At 45.5% G+C, this 17,498-nt stretch overlaps 1 protein-coding gene across 1 annotated transcript in view; it reads left to right on the forward strand.

The window, feature by feature from the left end:
• PPP2CB (protein phosphatase 2 catalytic subunit beta) overlaps positions 1–17,498 on the forward strand; it is a 51,239-nt gene that overhangs the window by 24,401 nt on the left and 9,340 nt on the right. Inside the window, exon 2 of the mRNA XM_073636951.1 lies at positions 16,964–17,173. Coding sequence (XP_073493052.1) covers positions 16,964–17,173 — 210 coding nt within the window. The remainder of the gene's footprint in view (positions 1–16,963; positions 17,174–17,498) is intronic.

Genomic DNA, 17,498 nt, shown 5'->3' on the forward strand with positions numbered 1-17,498 from the left:
CCCCAGCCGGCCCGCTGCCGGGTGTCCACACACGGTCCTTAGCCGCCTGGGGGCAGCCGGGTGTCCATAAACGGTCCCCAGCCGCCCATATTTCTCCTTGGAACATCCCCCCACACACTTTTCTTATCCCGGCCTGCTTTAGGCAGCATTGGACGAGCCCACCAGAGAACCAGACTCCTTCGGTGGGCCCTGACTTCTCCATCGGAGGAGTTGAGAGTGCCAAGGTGAGGAGCATGATGATGATGTCAGAAGTTAGCATCTGCTATGTTTTCTTTTAATGCAAGTGTAAGTGTGCAGCCTGCCACCCACCCACCCCCAGACTGCAATTCCATACTGCTAGCTTGCACTTGAAATGGGGCCTTTTAGTTTAGAGGAGGCCGAAGCTGGCCACTACCTCATGGCTGCTTCGGCAGCGAGGTATCCATACTCAGTCCCCAGCCGCCCCTATTTGTCCTGGTGTGCCTTATACATAAGATTAAGCGCGTATACCAAAACATTACCTGTGCCCTCCCCAGTGCATTTAGTGGGAAGGAGAGCCTATTCCGCTGTAGTGTGTGCATGCCAAACCCCTGTTCATTGTACATGCGAAGATGCCTCCCACCTTGCACCTGTCGTTGCAGACTTGCAACTATCCCCATTCAAGTCCTTGTCCCAGGGCAGTGTTCAGTTGTACCTCTCCCATTCCTTGCAATGCAAGCGCAAGTATGCAGCCTGCCACCCACCCACCCCCAGGCTGCAATACCATACTGCTTGCTTGCTTGCACTTTTAAATTGGGCCTTTTAGGCATGTGGAGGCGGAATCTGGCCACCACGCCATGGCTGTGTCGCCGGCCTGGTATCCATACTTAGTCCCCAGCCGCCTGGTGGCCGGGTGTCCCCGCTTGCTCCCCAGCCTCCAGGGAGTGGCCGGGTGGCCATACTCGGTCCCCAGCCACCCCTATTTGTCCCTTTAACCTTTCCCACACTTTTCTTAGCCTGGCCTGCTTTAGGGCAGCATTGGCCGAGCCCATCGGACTATCAGACTCCTCGGGTGGGCCCTGGCTTCTCCATCAGGGGAGTTGAGAGTGCCAAGGTGAGGAGCATGATGAGGATGATAGAAGTTAGCATCTGCTTTGTTTTGTTGTAATGCAAGCGCATGTATGTAGTAGCGGCTAGGCCTGAGGTGGTCAGCGTTTTGGCGCATATCCTACCTCCTCCGAGGATTGCTGGATGTTTTCCTGCTACTATCCAAGTTCTATGACTCCCGTTAAAACAAAGCTTCAGGTGATAAATGATGGATGAGGTAGTGGCAAAGGAGAAAGAGCAGGAGGAACAGGGACCATTCACATCAATATCAGGCCAGTCAACCAGATATGTCTTGTAGGATATGTTTCTGTAACAAAAGGAGCGGTTCGGCTACACAGTTATAGGGCATACAGTGAGTGCAATGCCTACCAAAAATTTCGAGCCACTGCAATGCCCCTTGGAAATGACATGGAGGTCAGAGGGCGTTAACTAAACCTTTTTTTCCATTTATAGCAACTGGGTCTCCTGTGCACTGTTAGCCTAAGCAGTGAATGGAAGGCTTTCCAAAAATTATGAGGAACTGCAATGCCCCTTACAAGAGCCATGTGTGGCACCCCAGGGGTCTGGTCACCACAGTAATACAGATATTACGTCGGAGAGCAAGTGGGAGGTTTCCTGGTCAGGATCCCTTAAACATGCAACATCCTCCTGCCCCAGTCCTGGGAGGGGAGAATTCTGCCCTTATAAACTGGATCTGGGGCGGGGTTGAGTGAGTCAGAGAACAGTCAGAGTCAGAGTGAGAGCAAGGGAAAGTAACAGCAAGGAGCTCTGTAGGAGCTAGGAGCTAAAGACCAGGGGCTGGAAGCTGAGCAGAGCTCGCCCTGGCAGAAGACAATAGGAACCGGACACAGGAGTCCGAGGCTGTGAGGACTTATATATCCAGCAGCAGAAACCAGCCGGCAGGGGATTTCAGGTCCTCTGGCCATAGAAGCCCGGAGGCTCAGTCACAAGCAAGGGACCAGCACCGTCGTCGTGGAGCGGAGGCTAACAGAAGGCCCCAAGTCACCAGCCATACGGGTGAGCACTACACGGTACAATCAGGGATGTGGGCTACTTCTACCCGCTTACAGCAAGGTAGCCAGGAAGAGTGCAGACAGACGGGGAGGCCTACAACTCCACCTGGCCAGGGGAACTCCTGCTTGCTCACAGACTGACCAGGCCTCTTATGCTAGCCAGTACTCCCGGGAGGGTCTACCTTATAATCATCAGTAAAGACCCTGAACTGCACTGCACCATCACCCCCATCATCCACACTCACTGCCCTGAGGCTATACTCCTCCCGTGTGGAGTTATCCCATTCTCTGCTGCGCACACAACACCAGCCTCAGCGGTCTGCCTCGCAGCGGTGGTACTCCCTGACCGCAATCCACGGGTGGCGCAGTCGGACAATTAACCTCAAAACCTAAGAAAGACTGCCACTGGTTTGACCAGCCTGAGCCACGGGACCAGGTCACCGCCACGGAGACTACAGACCCCAGAGACCCGGCACCGGGTATCCCACACACGTGTACACACGGCCCAGGGGGCGCGTCACATGCAGTACAGCATATTACGAACATAAGTCCCATTATTGGAGAGTGGGTGTCCCATAGTGTTTGCTTATGCTTTCCAAGCTTAAGCTGCCAAAAATTAGGATGGAGCAACTTGCAATGCCCCTTACAAGAGCCATGCAGTACAGCATATTACAAACATAAGTCCCATTATTGGGGAGTGGGTGTCCCATAGTATTTGCTTATGCCTTGCAAGCAAAAGCTGCCAAAAATTAGGACGGAGCAACTTGCAATGCTGGCACCCTGGTGGTATAGTGGTGGTGGAGGCTGAAGATAAGGAGAAGAAGATAAAACAGCCAAAACGAGGAAGCGTATACCCATGTGTGGGTGTGAAGCGGTGCATGTGAATACACCTCCTGAAATAACACAGTGGATTTGACTTTGTTACTCTGCTGTCATTTGGTGGTGATGAGAAGTCTGGCCCAATCCAGCCCTTTTTCATTTTGATAAGGGTCAGATTGTCAGCATTGTCAGCTGACAGGCGAGTGCGCTTATCAGTTATAATTCCCCCAGCGGCACTAAAAACACGCTCCGATAACACGCTAGCGGCAGGGCAGGCCAGGACCTCCAAGGTGTACAGAGCGAGTTCATTCCAAGTGTCCAGCTTGGATACCCAATAATTAAAAGGCACAGAGGAATCACTGAGGACGCTGGTACGGTCGGCAATGTACTCCCTCACCATCTTTTGAAACTTTCCACTCCTTGTGAGAGTACCCCGCGCCTCAGGGCCTGTAAGCTGGGCGGGTGTCAGAAAACTGTCCCAGAACGTTGACAGTGTTCCCCTGCATCTGCTGGATTGGAGTTGCATCTCTCTCGCCTGTACGCCTTGGTTGGACAACGAACTGTGACCTCTGCCGCTAGCGTGTTCAGATGGGAATTTTTTTAAGAGTTCTGCAGCAAGGGCCTTCTGGTACTGCCCCATTTTTGTAGACCTCTCCACCTCAGGAATAAGAGAGTGAAAGTTCTCCTTGTAGCGGGGGTCTACAAGTGTCACCAACCAGTAATGGCTGTCACCCAACATTTTGACAACGCGAGGGTCACGGTTAAGGCAGCGTAACATAAAGTCAGCCATGCGTGCCAGACTGGTAACGGGCAAGATTTCCGTGTCCTCACCAAGATGACGACTGACCATGCTCTCCTCCTCCTCCTCTTCCTCCTCCCCCCTGTCCTCAGGCCACCCACGCTGAACCGACGGTATGACACTTGTACAGGTACTACCGTCTACAACGCATGATAGCTCCTGTTCTTCCTCCTCCTCCTCCTCCTATCCCTCATTGTCCCCCAATGCACGTTGGGATGAGATGAGGCTGGGCTGTGTGTAATCGCCCGCTACGGATTCTTGATCCATCTAATCATACTCTGGCTGCAATGCCTCCTCTTTAATTCTCTGCAGAGAGCGTTGCAAAAGACAGACAAGTGGGATGCTGACACTAATGATGGCGTCATCGCCACTCACCATCTTGGTGGCCTCCTCAAAGTTTGTCAGGATGGTACATATGTCAGACATCCTGGTCCACTCCTGAGGTCTTATGTGTGGAGTCTGACCTGAATATCGACGGCCTTGTTGCAGCTGGTACTCCACAACTGCTCTCTTCTGCTCACAAATCCTTTGCAACATGTGGAGGGTAGAGTTCCAACGTGTGGGGACATCACACACCAGTCGGTGTGCCGGAAGCTGCAAACGCTGCTGCAACATAGCAAGGGCGGCGGAAGCTGTAGCCGACTTGCGAAAATGAGCTGACAGGTGGCGTATTTTCACGAGCAGATCTGGCAACTCGGGGTACGATTTAAGAAACCGCTGAACCACGAGGTTAAGCACATGAGCCAGGCATGGTACGTGTGTGATCTCACCTCGCCTCAGAGCCGCCACCAGGTTACGACCATGCCGGGATGTAGGTTCAGCGGTCTCAGCCACAGATCTGTCTGCTCTTTCACAGCTGTCCACAACTCACAAGCAGTGTGAGGTTTATCACCTAAGCTTATGAGTTTCAGCACAGCCTGTTGCCGCTTGGCGGAGGCAGTACTGCAATGCTTCCAGCTTGTAACTGATGTGGTGATATCTGAGATGGAGGCTGAACATGAGGAGGAGGATGCGCAGGAGCTGTACACTGTGGGGGCAACTCTGACTGACATAGGGCCCGCAATCCTCGGTGTGGGGAGGATGTGTTCCGTCCCAAGGTCCGACTGGGTCCCGGCTTTCACTATGTTTACCAAGTGTGCCGTCAGAGAGATGTACGGTCCCTGGCCACAAGCACTTGTCCACGTGTCCGTTGTCAGGTGGACTCTCCCAGTAACTGCGTTGTTGAGGGCACGGCAGATGCTTTGGGACACGTGCTTGTGTAGTGCTGGGATGGCACACCGGGCAAAATAGTGTCGGCTGGGGACCGAGTACCGAGGGACGGCCACCGCCATAAGATTGCGGAAGGATTCCGTCTCCACCAGCCTAAAAGGCAGCATTTCCAACGCAAGCAGTCGTGAAATGTGCTAATTTTGGACTGTGGCCTGTGGGGCGTTAGCTGCGAATTTCCGCTTTCGTTCAAAGGTCTGGGATATGGACAATTGAACGCTGCGGTGGGACGTGGACGTTGATGCTGTTTCTTGAGAAACTGCCATAACAAGTGAAGACTGAGAGGAGGGGGCATCTTTACATGCAGTATGGACAGGGGATTGCCTTGCACGCACAACAGTGGAAGAAGCAGTGGTGACGCCCGCTGACACTGGTCGTGGACCCTGGGTTTCGCCCCACAAAGTCGGGTGCTTTGCTGCCATGTGCCTGATCATGCTGGTGGTGGTCAGGCTGGTAGTTTTGTCACCCCTGCTGATGCTGGCATGGCAGGTGGAACATATGGCCTTTTTGGGGTTATCAGCAGAGTCTTTAAAAAAATTCCAGACTCTGGAAGACCTACCGCTTGTACTGGCAACGTCCCTCGTGTTGGTGTTACGGGGAACGGTTGCCTGCCTTCTGTCTGCGGCCACCACACTGCTTCTTCCTGCCTGTTGGGGTACTCTGCCTCCCTCCCCCTGTGTGCTGCTGGCCTCACTCTGCATGTCCTCCTTCCACGTTGGGTCAGTTACTAGATCATCCACCACCTCCTCCTCTTCCACTTGCGCACCACGATCTTCCTCCTCACTTCTTGGCAATTGTGTCTCGTCATCGTCCACCTCTTGTGACAGATTGCCAACGTCGACTTCCTGTGGCCGTGGCTGTTCAAATATTTGGGCATCGCAACATGGGATCTCCTCTTCCACCACTTCAAGCGTATCTGGCGAGGGGCCCAAATATGGAAATGGACCAGTGAACAGCTCTTCAGAGTGTCCAAACCAACAGGTTAATAAGACGGGTATTTGTACAGTGTGAAGGAGGAAAAAAAAAGGAGGATTTAGATGAAAAAAAAAGGATTTTTCTTGGCCCCTGACACCTGGTGCTAAGTCCAGCAATTTCAGCAACAGGAGCATACAGGACTGTAATGCAGCGTTTGCTGGTATAACCACTGTGTCTCCTATACAGCCTGCCTGCCTGGTATCTGGGATGGATATTAGTCCTGAAAAGGACTGTTTGTTTGTTCTGGCAGCCTTTACAGACCCTACACTAACTATTTAGCAGTTTATATCTCTCCCTAAATTAGCAGCGCTGTCCCTACACGGTCTAATCCGGAGCGACTTTGTCCAAGATGGCGGCGCCCGGTTTTAAATACTCGAGGTGACGCTGTGCGGCCAGCCAATCACTGTAATGCCCACAACCAACATGGCTGCAGCATTACAGTGACTGGCTGGCAATCCCTGCATGTTCATTTGCTCTGTAAAGAGCGCCAAACATGCAGGGCGGAGACCCGAGCTCCCGCCCGAGTAACCCGGAAATGCTCGGTGGTCGCCGAACATCCCGAGTAGCGTGATGCTCGGGCGAGTACCGAGCAGTGTGTAGCATGCTCGCTCAACACTAGTTACTACCATAGATTCCAGGGCTGTGGAGTCGGTAAGCCAAACCTCCGACTCCATGACGCCAACTCTCCGACTCCTTCATTCATGGCTCATGTTTAAGTGATAAATTTACTGTAGCACAGATTCATCTCAGCTAAAAGTCTAGACCCTTAGATCAGGAATAGGACAGACATAGGACATTTCATAACTTTCCCAATTCTTATGAAAAAATATTCCCCACAAACTGCATTGAACTACTGTGCCCAATTTATTGTATATTTTCGGAGTCGGTCTATTTTATTCCAACTCCACCAAAATGGGCTCCAACTCCACGACCCTGATAGATTCTTGTCTGGGCACTTGAAATTTTTACCCTACATGATGTTCACCAATCATAAGCAGGAGGCATTTTACAGGGTAAAAAAAGCACAAGTCCCCAGAAGGTTAGAAGAACATGCCGTTTCTTGTGAGATGTAATGAAAGACGGCCCTGATCTCCACAGCTGGTTGTCATTACAACCATCTCCAGCCTTTATTTCACTAATAGGAGATGAATATTCCTGTGGTCTCTTGAGCTATTACTGTGTTCTTGTGGATTTATTCACTAAGGGGATTCACCACTGTTGCAAATCTTCACTTGGGAAGAATGGATTTGAGAGAGTCCTAGAATTGTTGAATGGCTTTTTAACACTTTTCAGAATGATATATTCCCAATGTGACAGTGTTCTAATGTTCTTCTAGAAACTTGCCCTATTTCCACTCCTGCTTACTTATACTCCCGAATAGTTTTTGAACAGTAAAATGGATGCATTGTCGCCAACTATATCCATTATCTACTTTCATTAATGCCAGTGACTGGCATCGAACTACAGACCACAGATTACAATTTTAATTCCTGCAGAAATTGTTGTAACAATAAAAAATACAAAAATGGAAGGCACTGGATAAAAATGTGACTTGTGAATGGGAAAATATTGATCCTAAACTGTATTTTTTAATAATAAACAGTAAATCCAGAATGCATGTTAAAGTCCTTCATGGATCAAGAATAAAGGATATACGCTAATGTGGCTGCACTGTAAAGGCAATCATATACATATACCAGGTTCACATTTATTGGAGGAGTCGCAGCAACAGGAGTCCAGCCTTTCGTTGTCTATAATCAGAGCTGGTCACTCCTTGCGTCGCTATCTCGGTGAAGTCCTTTTACTATAGTGACACATGGAGTAACCCGTTCTAGCTATAAACAACAAAGGAGTGGACTCCTGTTGTGACTCTTCCAATAAATGTGAACCCTGACCTGTATGAAACCGGTATATGTATACCATTATGTTCTATAAGGAGTGACCAACTGTAAGACGGAGCTGCCACAGTAGGGTCTGATTGGAAAAGACTTGGTTCCATTGTTTTTATTTTTCTCTGTACTTAGTATCTAGTGCAAAATAATGATCAAAAAAGATGTAACAGCACCTTGCTGTGCGAAGGAGCTTATAGCCATTATACATATATGGATTTTACAGCATTTTATTTACTATAGATAAGAACATTAGGTTCCAGGCACACGTTTTAATTAGCCCAAGTAGGGGTTGTCTCTGATTATGATTTTTTGTTTTTAATTTGCCTCCATTGCAGGGATAATGTAGAAATACATGAGTCATTTAAATGAACGGTCATTGCTACAGTGCATGGGCTGAGAGAGTACTGTGATCTAAGCCACTGTATCTTCCCCCGTGACCCTCCAGTTTACAGCAGTGTGACTGTCTGCAGAAATCCCAAACTCCTAAATCTTTCCATGGTTATTGACCACTAATAGTTGCGATTTTAACAGTTCGACATTGCAGTTTTAATGTTAAGCCTCATTCAGTTGTCCGTATACTGACTGTACTGCACAGACTGGCGGCCGGTCTCCTGACCAGAACTTGAAAGCCTCAGTCTTATACGGAGGTATACAGAATACTGAATTTGTTCTTACATAGTCAAAGCTACTGTCTACGCTGAACCCTAAGTCTTCACAGAAGAAAAAAGGACAAGGCAGTTTTTGGGTGTCAGAGCCTTGTTCTGTTATGGGAACCTTTGGGCCCCCACAGCTATGAACATGTGACTGTATAACCTTCAGCCTATCCCCATGTTACACCTCCGTCATTACTGTTTGGACAGTGTTTTGGATGTCCTTTTTTAGCAGGGTCTTCCTATGTGAGGGATGGATCTCCTGCTGCAGGTTTTCAGGTCCTGGAAGGCTTTCCTCTGCCCTTTGGCTCCTAGGTTCATCCTGCTTTGGTTACACTAATCTTGGTAGAGGAGAGATCTAGTTCTGCCTCTTGAATAGTCAGATCATACGTGCTGATCCCCAGATTGAACGCTCCTTACTTAGAATAAATGTGATATTGTGTTGTCTCAGAAGTATTTATAGATTTCGGCAGTTCAGTGAGCTCCATGACAACCCATATGCCTGATACATGTGCATTCGCTGAAGAGAAGTGGCACCAATGGGGCTGTTTTCTAGCTCTCTCCTAGAGATCATTGTAAATCATAAGAGTACAGTCATTTGTATTTTCATGCGTTCATTCTGCATTAACAGTTCTCAAGAAAATCTGCATGCATTAGATGCAGATTTATTGATCTACTGTGGATTCCATCCTATGCATTGCAAAGAGTGCACTGTCCAGTGAAAATCTGCTATACAAATGGTCATGTAACATACAATCTACTCCACAGGTCAACTTCTGCGGCAAAACCTTAAGATAGCTTCATGTGCACATCCCCTTAGACTTCATTCACACGTTCATGTTTGTCATACAAGTGTACGGGTATATATAATATGTGTAATATATACGCGTGTATATAATTTTATAGATAGGTGTGTGTGTGTGTGTGTATATATATATATATATATATATCTATATATATATTATACAGTACAGACCAAAAAGTTTGGACACACCTTCTCATTTAAAGATTTTTCTGTATTTTCATGACTATGAAAATTGTACATTCACACTGAAGGCATCAAAACTATGAATTAACACATGTGGAATTATATACTTAACAAAAAAGTGTGAAACAATTGAAAATATGTCTTATATTCTAGGTTCTTCAAAGTAGCCACCTTTTGCTTTGGTGACTGGTTTGCACACTCTTGGCATTCTCTTGATGAGCTTCAAGAGGTAGTCACTGGAAATGGTTTTCACTTCACAGGTGTGCCCTGTCAGGTTTAATAAGTGGGATTTCTTGCCTTATAAATGGGGTTGGGAGCATCAGTTGTGTTGTGCAGAAGTCTGGTGGATACACAGCTGATAGTTCTACTGAATAGACTGTTAGAATTTGTATTATGGCAAGAAAAAAGCAGCTAAGTAAAGAAAAATGAGTGTCCATCATTACTTTAAGAAATGAAGGTCAGTCAGTGAGAAAAATTGGGAAAACTATGAAAGTGTCCCCAAGTGCAGTTGCAAAAACCATCAAGCGCTACAAAGAAACTGGTTCACATGAGGACTGCCCCAGGAAAGGAAGACCAAGAGTCACCTCTGCTTCTGAGGATAAGTTTATCCGAGTCACCAGCCTCAGAAATCGCAGGTTAACAGCAGCTCAGATTAGAGACCAGGTCAATGCCACACAGAGTTCTAGCAGCAGACACATCTCTTCAACAACTGTTAAGAGGAGACTTTGTGCAGCAGGCCTTCATGGTAAAATAGCTGCTAGGAAACCACTGCTAAGGACAGGCAACAAGCAGAAGAGACTTGTTTGGGCTAAAGAACACAAGGAATGGACATTAGACCAGTGGAAATCTGTGCTTTGGTATGATGAGTCCAAATTTTAGATCTTTGGTTCCAACTGCCGTGTATTTGTGCGATGCAGAAAAGGTGAACGGAAGGACTCTACATGCCTGGTTCCCACCGTGAAGCATGGAGGAGGAGGTGTGATGGTGTGGGGGTGCTTTGCTGGTGACACTGTTTGGAATTTATTCAAAATTGAAGGCATACTGAACCAGCATGGCTACCACAGCATCTTGCAGCGGCCTGCTATTCCATCCGGTTAGCTTTTAGTTGGACCATCATTTATTTTTCAACAGGACAATGACCCCAAACACACCTCCAGTCAGTGTAAGGGCTATTTGACCAAGAGGGAGAGTGATGGGGTGCTACGCCAGATGACCTGGCCTCCACAGTCACCAGACCTGAACCCAATCAAGATGGTTTGGGGTGAGCTGGACCGCAGAGTGAAGGCAAAAGGGCCAACAAGTGCTAAGCATCTCTGGGAACTCCTTCAAGATTGTTGGAAGACCATTTCCCGTGGCTACCTCTTGAAGCTCATCAAGAGAATGCCAAGAGTGTGCAAAGCAGTCATCAAAGCAAAAGGTGGCTACTTTGAAGAACCTAGAATATAAGACATATTTTCAGTTGTTTCACACTTTTTTGTTAAGTATATAATTCCACATGTGTTAATTCATAGTTTTGATGCCTTCAGTGTGAATGTACAATTTTCATCGTCATGAAAATACAGAAAAATCTTTAAATGAGAAGGTGTGTCCAAACTTTTGGTCTGTACTGTGTGTATATGTGTGTGTGTATCTATGTACGTACATACATACACACTGCAAAAAAAAATAAAGGGAACACTTGAACAACAGACTATAACTCCAAGTAAATCAAACTGTCCACTTAGGAAGCAACACTGATTGACAATCAATTTCACATGCATACATACTATCCCTCTTGCTTAGTCAGTCAACATACGGAAAACAAAGCCATGCCTTAGTTTGATCTGATTTGTGGACCAAACGCGTCCTTTCAAGCGTATGGGTCCGCAAAGAGACCTGTCTGTAAGTTGCATTGTGTCCTATCTGTTTTTCACTGACTGGTTGATAGAAGTTAGGGTATTTTTTTTTTCCCCATGCAAGAAAAATGGATGACACATTGATGGTAAGATGCATGGTAAGGTATTATGTTTTGTTGGCTTAGTAGTTCCACCACAAGAGGACAAGAGACTTATCTTGATAGTACACTCAGTACATAGTATAACCAAACCCCTACTTGGGTTTGTATGTTCGTTGTTGGCATTCTGGACACGTTCAATACTTGCCACACTTTACATCAAAGTTCAGATCCCCCTGTGATAGGATTAACAATCCTTCCTTATGGCATTAGCCCAGAAAGTCTAGAATCCAAAATAGAAACGTGTAGCAGCCCGATCCCAATAATAATGTATGACCATGTTACTGAATCAGACCGAGGTGTAGCAGCCAGGGTGTAGAAGTTCTATCTAAATATACTTATTATCATTGTTGTTATTTTTAGGGGCTGTTTTTTTTGTTTGTTTTTTTTAAGTGGAGAGGTTACAATAGGAAGTACAGTCATATTGGTTGTCTTCTCAAACTGACTTCAGATATGTTATGACGGTGGCATTCATTCCATGGACGATGCTGTATAGGAGGGACTGGGCGGTACATGTGACTGTTGATAAGGTGAGAACAATAGATGATATTCATACTGCCACTGATCTGCCCTTGGTTATGACAGATTTTATAATGACACCCAAGCAGTAACAAAACATGCCCTTCATATCAGGCTTTTGACTTGTTTATCTTTGTTTGACTTCTAGTTCTTGCATTTTTTTTTGTATCATGAAAAAGGACCTGCCTGCTGAAATTGGAGGTCTAAATTGGTTATTATGGACTCTGTCCATGATTATGGTTCATCTGTCATATATGATCCATAAAACTGTCAGAATAATGTAGTACCTTTTTAGGGCATCTTTATTTTAGTGTAATGGGACTCTTATTTTAAGCTTCTCATGGCCTTTTATTTTTAATTTGGAAGGGTCCTGCTTTGCGAATTGGTGCCTGGTCTGTTGCATTGCTGCAGCTTTCTCCACACCTGAGATTTTTAAATAAGACAATTTGAGGGGAAGCTGTCAGCTGATTCCTGTTGGCTAAACCATGGACAGCATGAAACCTATGTCTATAGGAAAATACCTGTCAGTCTATCCGAACAGGCAACACAACCCGCCTCTTGGACTAGTCCCCTCATCTCTTGCCACACTTTCAGCTTTGTTTGTAATAATGAAGCTGGTCACTTATTTATGCCGCCTGTGATTCATTCAGCATAAATCAGGTTCCCTGTAAAGAAAATCTGTTAGCAGGTTTTTGCTATCCCATCGGAAAGCAGCATTATGTAGGGGCAGAGACCTGATTCCAGTGATGTCAGTTACTGAACAGCTTTCTGCAGATTTTATAAAATCCCTATTTTACCTGCTGCAGGACTATCAATTCTCTGAATGCTGATCACTGTATAATCCAGAGCACACCACTGATTGGCTGCTTTCTATGTACACTATGCATCGGCAGAAAGCTCCCAATCAGTGGTGGGGGTGGGTCACAAAGCTCAGGAATATGGAGGACTACATGGCATGGCAGCAGGTTTAGTGATGATCAGTGACTTTATCAGAACTACAGCAAGCAGCCCAGTAAGGGATACACCAATTGCAGCGAGGTATGTCGTCACAGGTCTGTCCCATGTGTGTACATAGGGAGAGACCTGTCCATCACCTGAAGCGATAGAGGGAGATGGTGGCTGGGGGCCACCCCGGATTAGTCAGGACTCTCCCTATAGTCCATGGCTGTTTTTTTTTTCAATCACTTTTCTCTGAAACGTTAGGGCAGTGTGACTGGTTCACTTTCAGATGTGTTCAGCTTTTTTTTTTTTCCTTGGCAAAGAAAGAGATTCATGCAATCATATTTTTATGGGCATATTTGACATTTTCATGTTTATAATTAAATATACAGCATGTGTACGGGAAATGCAATACTGTCTGACCCCGACCTTCCTCCTTTCTATCAGTTTGCATAACTTATTTAATACTTAACCACTCCACCAGCTGAGCATAAAGGGTTAATTATATTGATCCGATCAATCTAAATTATTTTGCCTAGACCTGAAGAATCCATTTGTAGTATTTGTTATTCTGCAAAGAGGATTACCCTGCAGCCACTGTATGTGATTTATATAGTCATTCACAAAAATGTTCACTATGCTGAGAAAATGAAATTGTCAGTATTAGTGTTGAGTGAGTATGTTCTATTAACCCTTTCGCCGAGTATGCTCGGGCCGAGCTCCGAGTATTTATAGCTGCTCGGTGATAAGGTTAAATCACTCCCGTGTGCATGATTTGCAACTGCTTGACAGCTTTATTACATGTGAGGAATGTCTATTTCTTACACATTCCTCACATGTAATAAAGCTGTCAAACAGTTGCAAATCATGCACACGGGGAGCGATTCAACCTTCTCACCAAGCAGCTATAAATACTCAGTACTCGCCCAAGCATACTCGGACAGAACATACTCACTCAACCCCAGTCAGTATAGCAGACTATTCATAGACATTCCTCGAGATTCCCAGAATACCTTTCCATAAGATTTTGAAGTATGTCTGTGGACTTTCCACTTAATTTTGGACTGTCTGTGGGAATTTGTGTCTTTCATCCAGAAGAAGTTTTGTCTGCATTTACAGTAGGAACTCCAGTTCTTCCCAACGCTGTTCAGTGGGGCTCAGATTATAGCTCAGTGCTGCAGCCACTATTCTCATCATGCCTTTATGGACCTTTCTTTGTCCATTGGGACATAGTCATGCTGCATCAGAAAAGGCCTTGATTAAACCTTTAAAAGCATACCATTGTTTAAACGGGTTTTCCATTGCCTGCTCTGTCCCCTGTATTCACAGCTCCAGATTTCATTGACAGTACAGGACACAGCAGAGATTGCGCATTCACAGTCCAAGTGTTTCTACACCATTGATACAGTGATCGTGATCCCAGAACTTCAACATTACCCATATACTGTGGACACTATGTAGCTGGGCTGCACCGTTTGGAACAAAAACCATGTGGGCGACATATGGATTGTCACCTGATGTCATAGCACATGGGACTGGCACACAGGTTAAATCAGGGGCAGAACTTGAACTAAAGTATAATTAAAATCTGTGTAGTTTACTAAGGGAAAGTTTAGGGAGAATTAAAGTTCTTGGACAACCCCTTTTTAAAATGATTATTATTCCTCCTTCATCAAATCTTCCAGTAGGTAGCAGGCATTCCAGTAGGCACCATTCTTGGGAAGGATGCCACACCCAGCTTAGTCCATAAGACTTTTTTTTTATTGCTCCTTTAGTCCAATGGTTGTGTTTAATATCACTCCAACCAACACTTGGCATTGGTTATTGTGTGGTAAGACTTGCATGCAGTCGTTAGACCACTGACACCCGTTTGATAAATGTCCTGCTGTGTAGATCTTTCCCTGGTGTCTCTTACAGATGCAGTTTTGGACTCTGAGTGATGCAACGGACCATGCATTTCAGCACTCAAAGGCTTGCTCTGTTTGTGTGGTCTGTCTTTGCTTGAACTGTTACTTTTAGATGCCTTCACAGTATTACTTACAATTTATCAAGGCAGAACATACATTTCATAAATGGGCTTGTGTTAAGTGGTATGCTATGTCACTGCTACTCTAAAAAAGGAATCTGACAGCAGGATTTCACCACCCAAACTATTTATATGTGCATGTAGCTCAAAGACAAGTCCAGCTATACCTTTACAACGGCCAGTCCATTCCTCCATTACTGAGAAATCAGTGTTTGAAACGATATGGAAAAGAGGCTGTAGGTCTGAAGCCTCTGTCACGGACAGCCTCCATGCTGTGACTTCATGCAGAGGAGCCACCAGTCAAGCAGGAGGAGGCAGCGCTGGGTGGGGAATAGAGCTGGAGTGACACAGGCTTCAGATCTACAGCCTCATATGCATAACGCTTCAACCATATCACCGAACAGCTATAAATACTCGGAGCTCGGCCTGAGCATACTCGGCGAAAGGGTTAATAGAACATACTCGCTCAAACGCTTATTTCTCAGTATTGGGGGAATGGACTGGCCATGTAAAGATATTACTGGATTTGTCTTTGAAAGAGCTTCATGCACATATATAAATACTTTGTGGGTCGGGGGTGAAATCCTGCCAACAGATTCCCATTACTCTTCAGTACCACCTGTACTACTGCTGCCAATGTTTGTCTATGGTTGATACATGGTGGGGTGCTTGATTTTTTTTCAATGGATGTGGTTAAAATGCTCGAATTTTTTTAAGGTTTTCAATTTGTCTACATATTTTTGGCCTTAAAAGGGCAGGATAGAAAGGTGCTTTTTTACTTGCCCTATTGATGAGGGTATTAAAGCCAAAACTAAAAGTGGATGAAAAAAAACTATACATTCCTTGCCACGGCTACAAAAACTGATTTTAAAAAACCTACATTGAAATGGACACGTAAAAGCACACAGATTACTGTATAACCATAAAACTAGGATGGACGAAAAAAATGGTCCCTTCCTCCCACATTCTTAAAAGAGAAAATAAGCCGCAGAAGCCTCCGCCTTACAAAGTACGGTAACAACATGAGCACTAGTAACTTAGTAACTTGAGAATTTGTAGGTACTTTGGATAAGTGGATTTCATTGAGACTTTGATGAATCTGTCTTTCCACCAAGAGTCGTGATGCTCTGCATCCTCTAATGTACCAGTCTTGTAGCCAGAACGAGTAACGCGTGAACTCCTGAGCTTTTTCCATCTTCCCTAGAGGATCAAAGTGTGAAAGCCTGCATATATCCTATGTGAATGAGCATATGTAAACCCTGCTAACAATCAGAGATGTCAGGAGGGACTTGGGTCAGTATCTCAGGGATGGCCAGACAGAGGCCCTGCTTATGATTCTGACTACCCAAGATGGTTCAGATGCAATGACTACCGTAGTTTCTTTCCATTCTCCATGTTCTAAAAATCCTAAAGGTAAAGTCTGTCTGCTATATAACCTCATACTTGTATATAAAAAAGTTATAGAGATATTGCACTAAACATGGATGACTATGTGGTGTGGCAGGAGTCTGCCACAGTGGTGGGCTGCTCAGTGTGTTCGAGGGGCAGGAAGCCCGGTCTTAAGTGGAAGCAGATTTTATATGTATGCTTTGTCCTGCCTGGACAGCCATTTCCATGCAGACCTTTACAACCTTTAGCCGGAATGAAAGAAAATGGGGGGACTTGGGGCAAATTGTGTTGTCAAAAAAAACAAAACACAAAACTGTGTTGAAACGAATACGGCTTCCATTTCCCTTTGGATAGTGTCAGGGGTGTATGTATTGCTTTGCTGCCCTCCAGTGGTATTCTTGGTTTTTGTACATTAGAAGCTGCTTTACAATGTATATCAATATTTTTTTAGTAATTGGGTCTGAAAATATCCGACTAGCATCTGTTGTGTATTGGAAGTACCTTGGTATCATTCCCCCACTGTAAAATGTATGGGTAAGGTGAATAGTTCCAGACTCTGCCTGTGAGGCTGTTCACGTGGTATTGATGTTGCCACATTTTTAATCTCTACATATTTGTTTTATGTTTAAGGCAAAAGAAATTCTTACTAAAGAGTCCAATGTGCAGGATGTTCGCTGCCCAGTCACCGTCTGCGGAGATGTCCATGGCCAATTTCATGACCTGATGGAGCTCTTCAGAATTGGGGGCAAATCTCCAGACACTAACTACCTGTTCATGGGAGACTACGTGGATAGAGGCTATTACTCTGTGGAGACAGTTAGTCTACTTGTAGCACTAAAGGTAATTATACCGTTTTTTTTTTCTGTTGTGTCACCACTTCAGTCTCCAGAATATATTATTATATGATGTTATAGGTCATTTTTGTAGATATACTTGTTAAAGGGAATATGTCAGCAGGTTTTACTATGTAATCCAAGAGCAGCATGATGTAGTGGACGAGACCCTAATTACCATGATGTCTCATAGTGGGCTGTGTTTTGCTGTTTTAATGCAATCAGTTTTATATTAGCAGGAGATTATCACTACAGGACAACTGGCCTTGTGCCTCCTAGTCCAACCACATCCCCAGCGCTGATTAGCAGCTCTGTCATTATACACTGTACAC

This window comes from Phyllobates terribilis, unplaced genomic scaffold (assembly GCF_046119375.1).
Source record: "Phyllobates terribilis strain yellow unplaced genomic scaffold, ASM4611937v1 Scaffold_1__5_contigs__length_1240528914, whole genome shotgun sequence".
NCBI lineage: Eukaryota > Metazoa > Chordata > Amphibia > Anura > Dendrobatidae > Phyllobates > Phyllobates terribilis.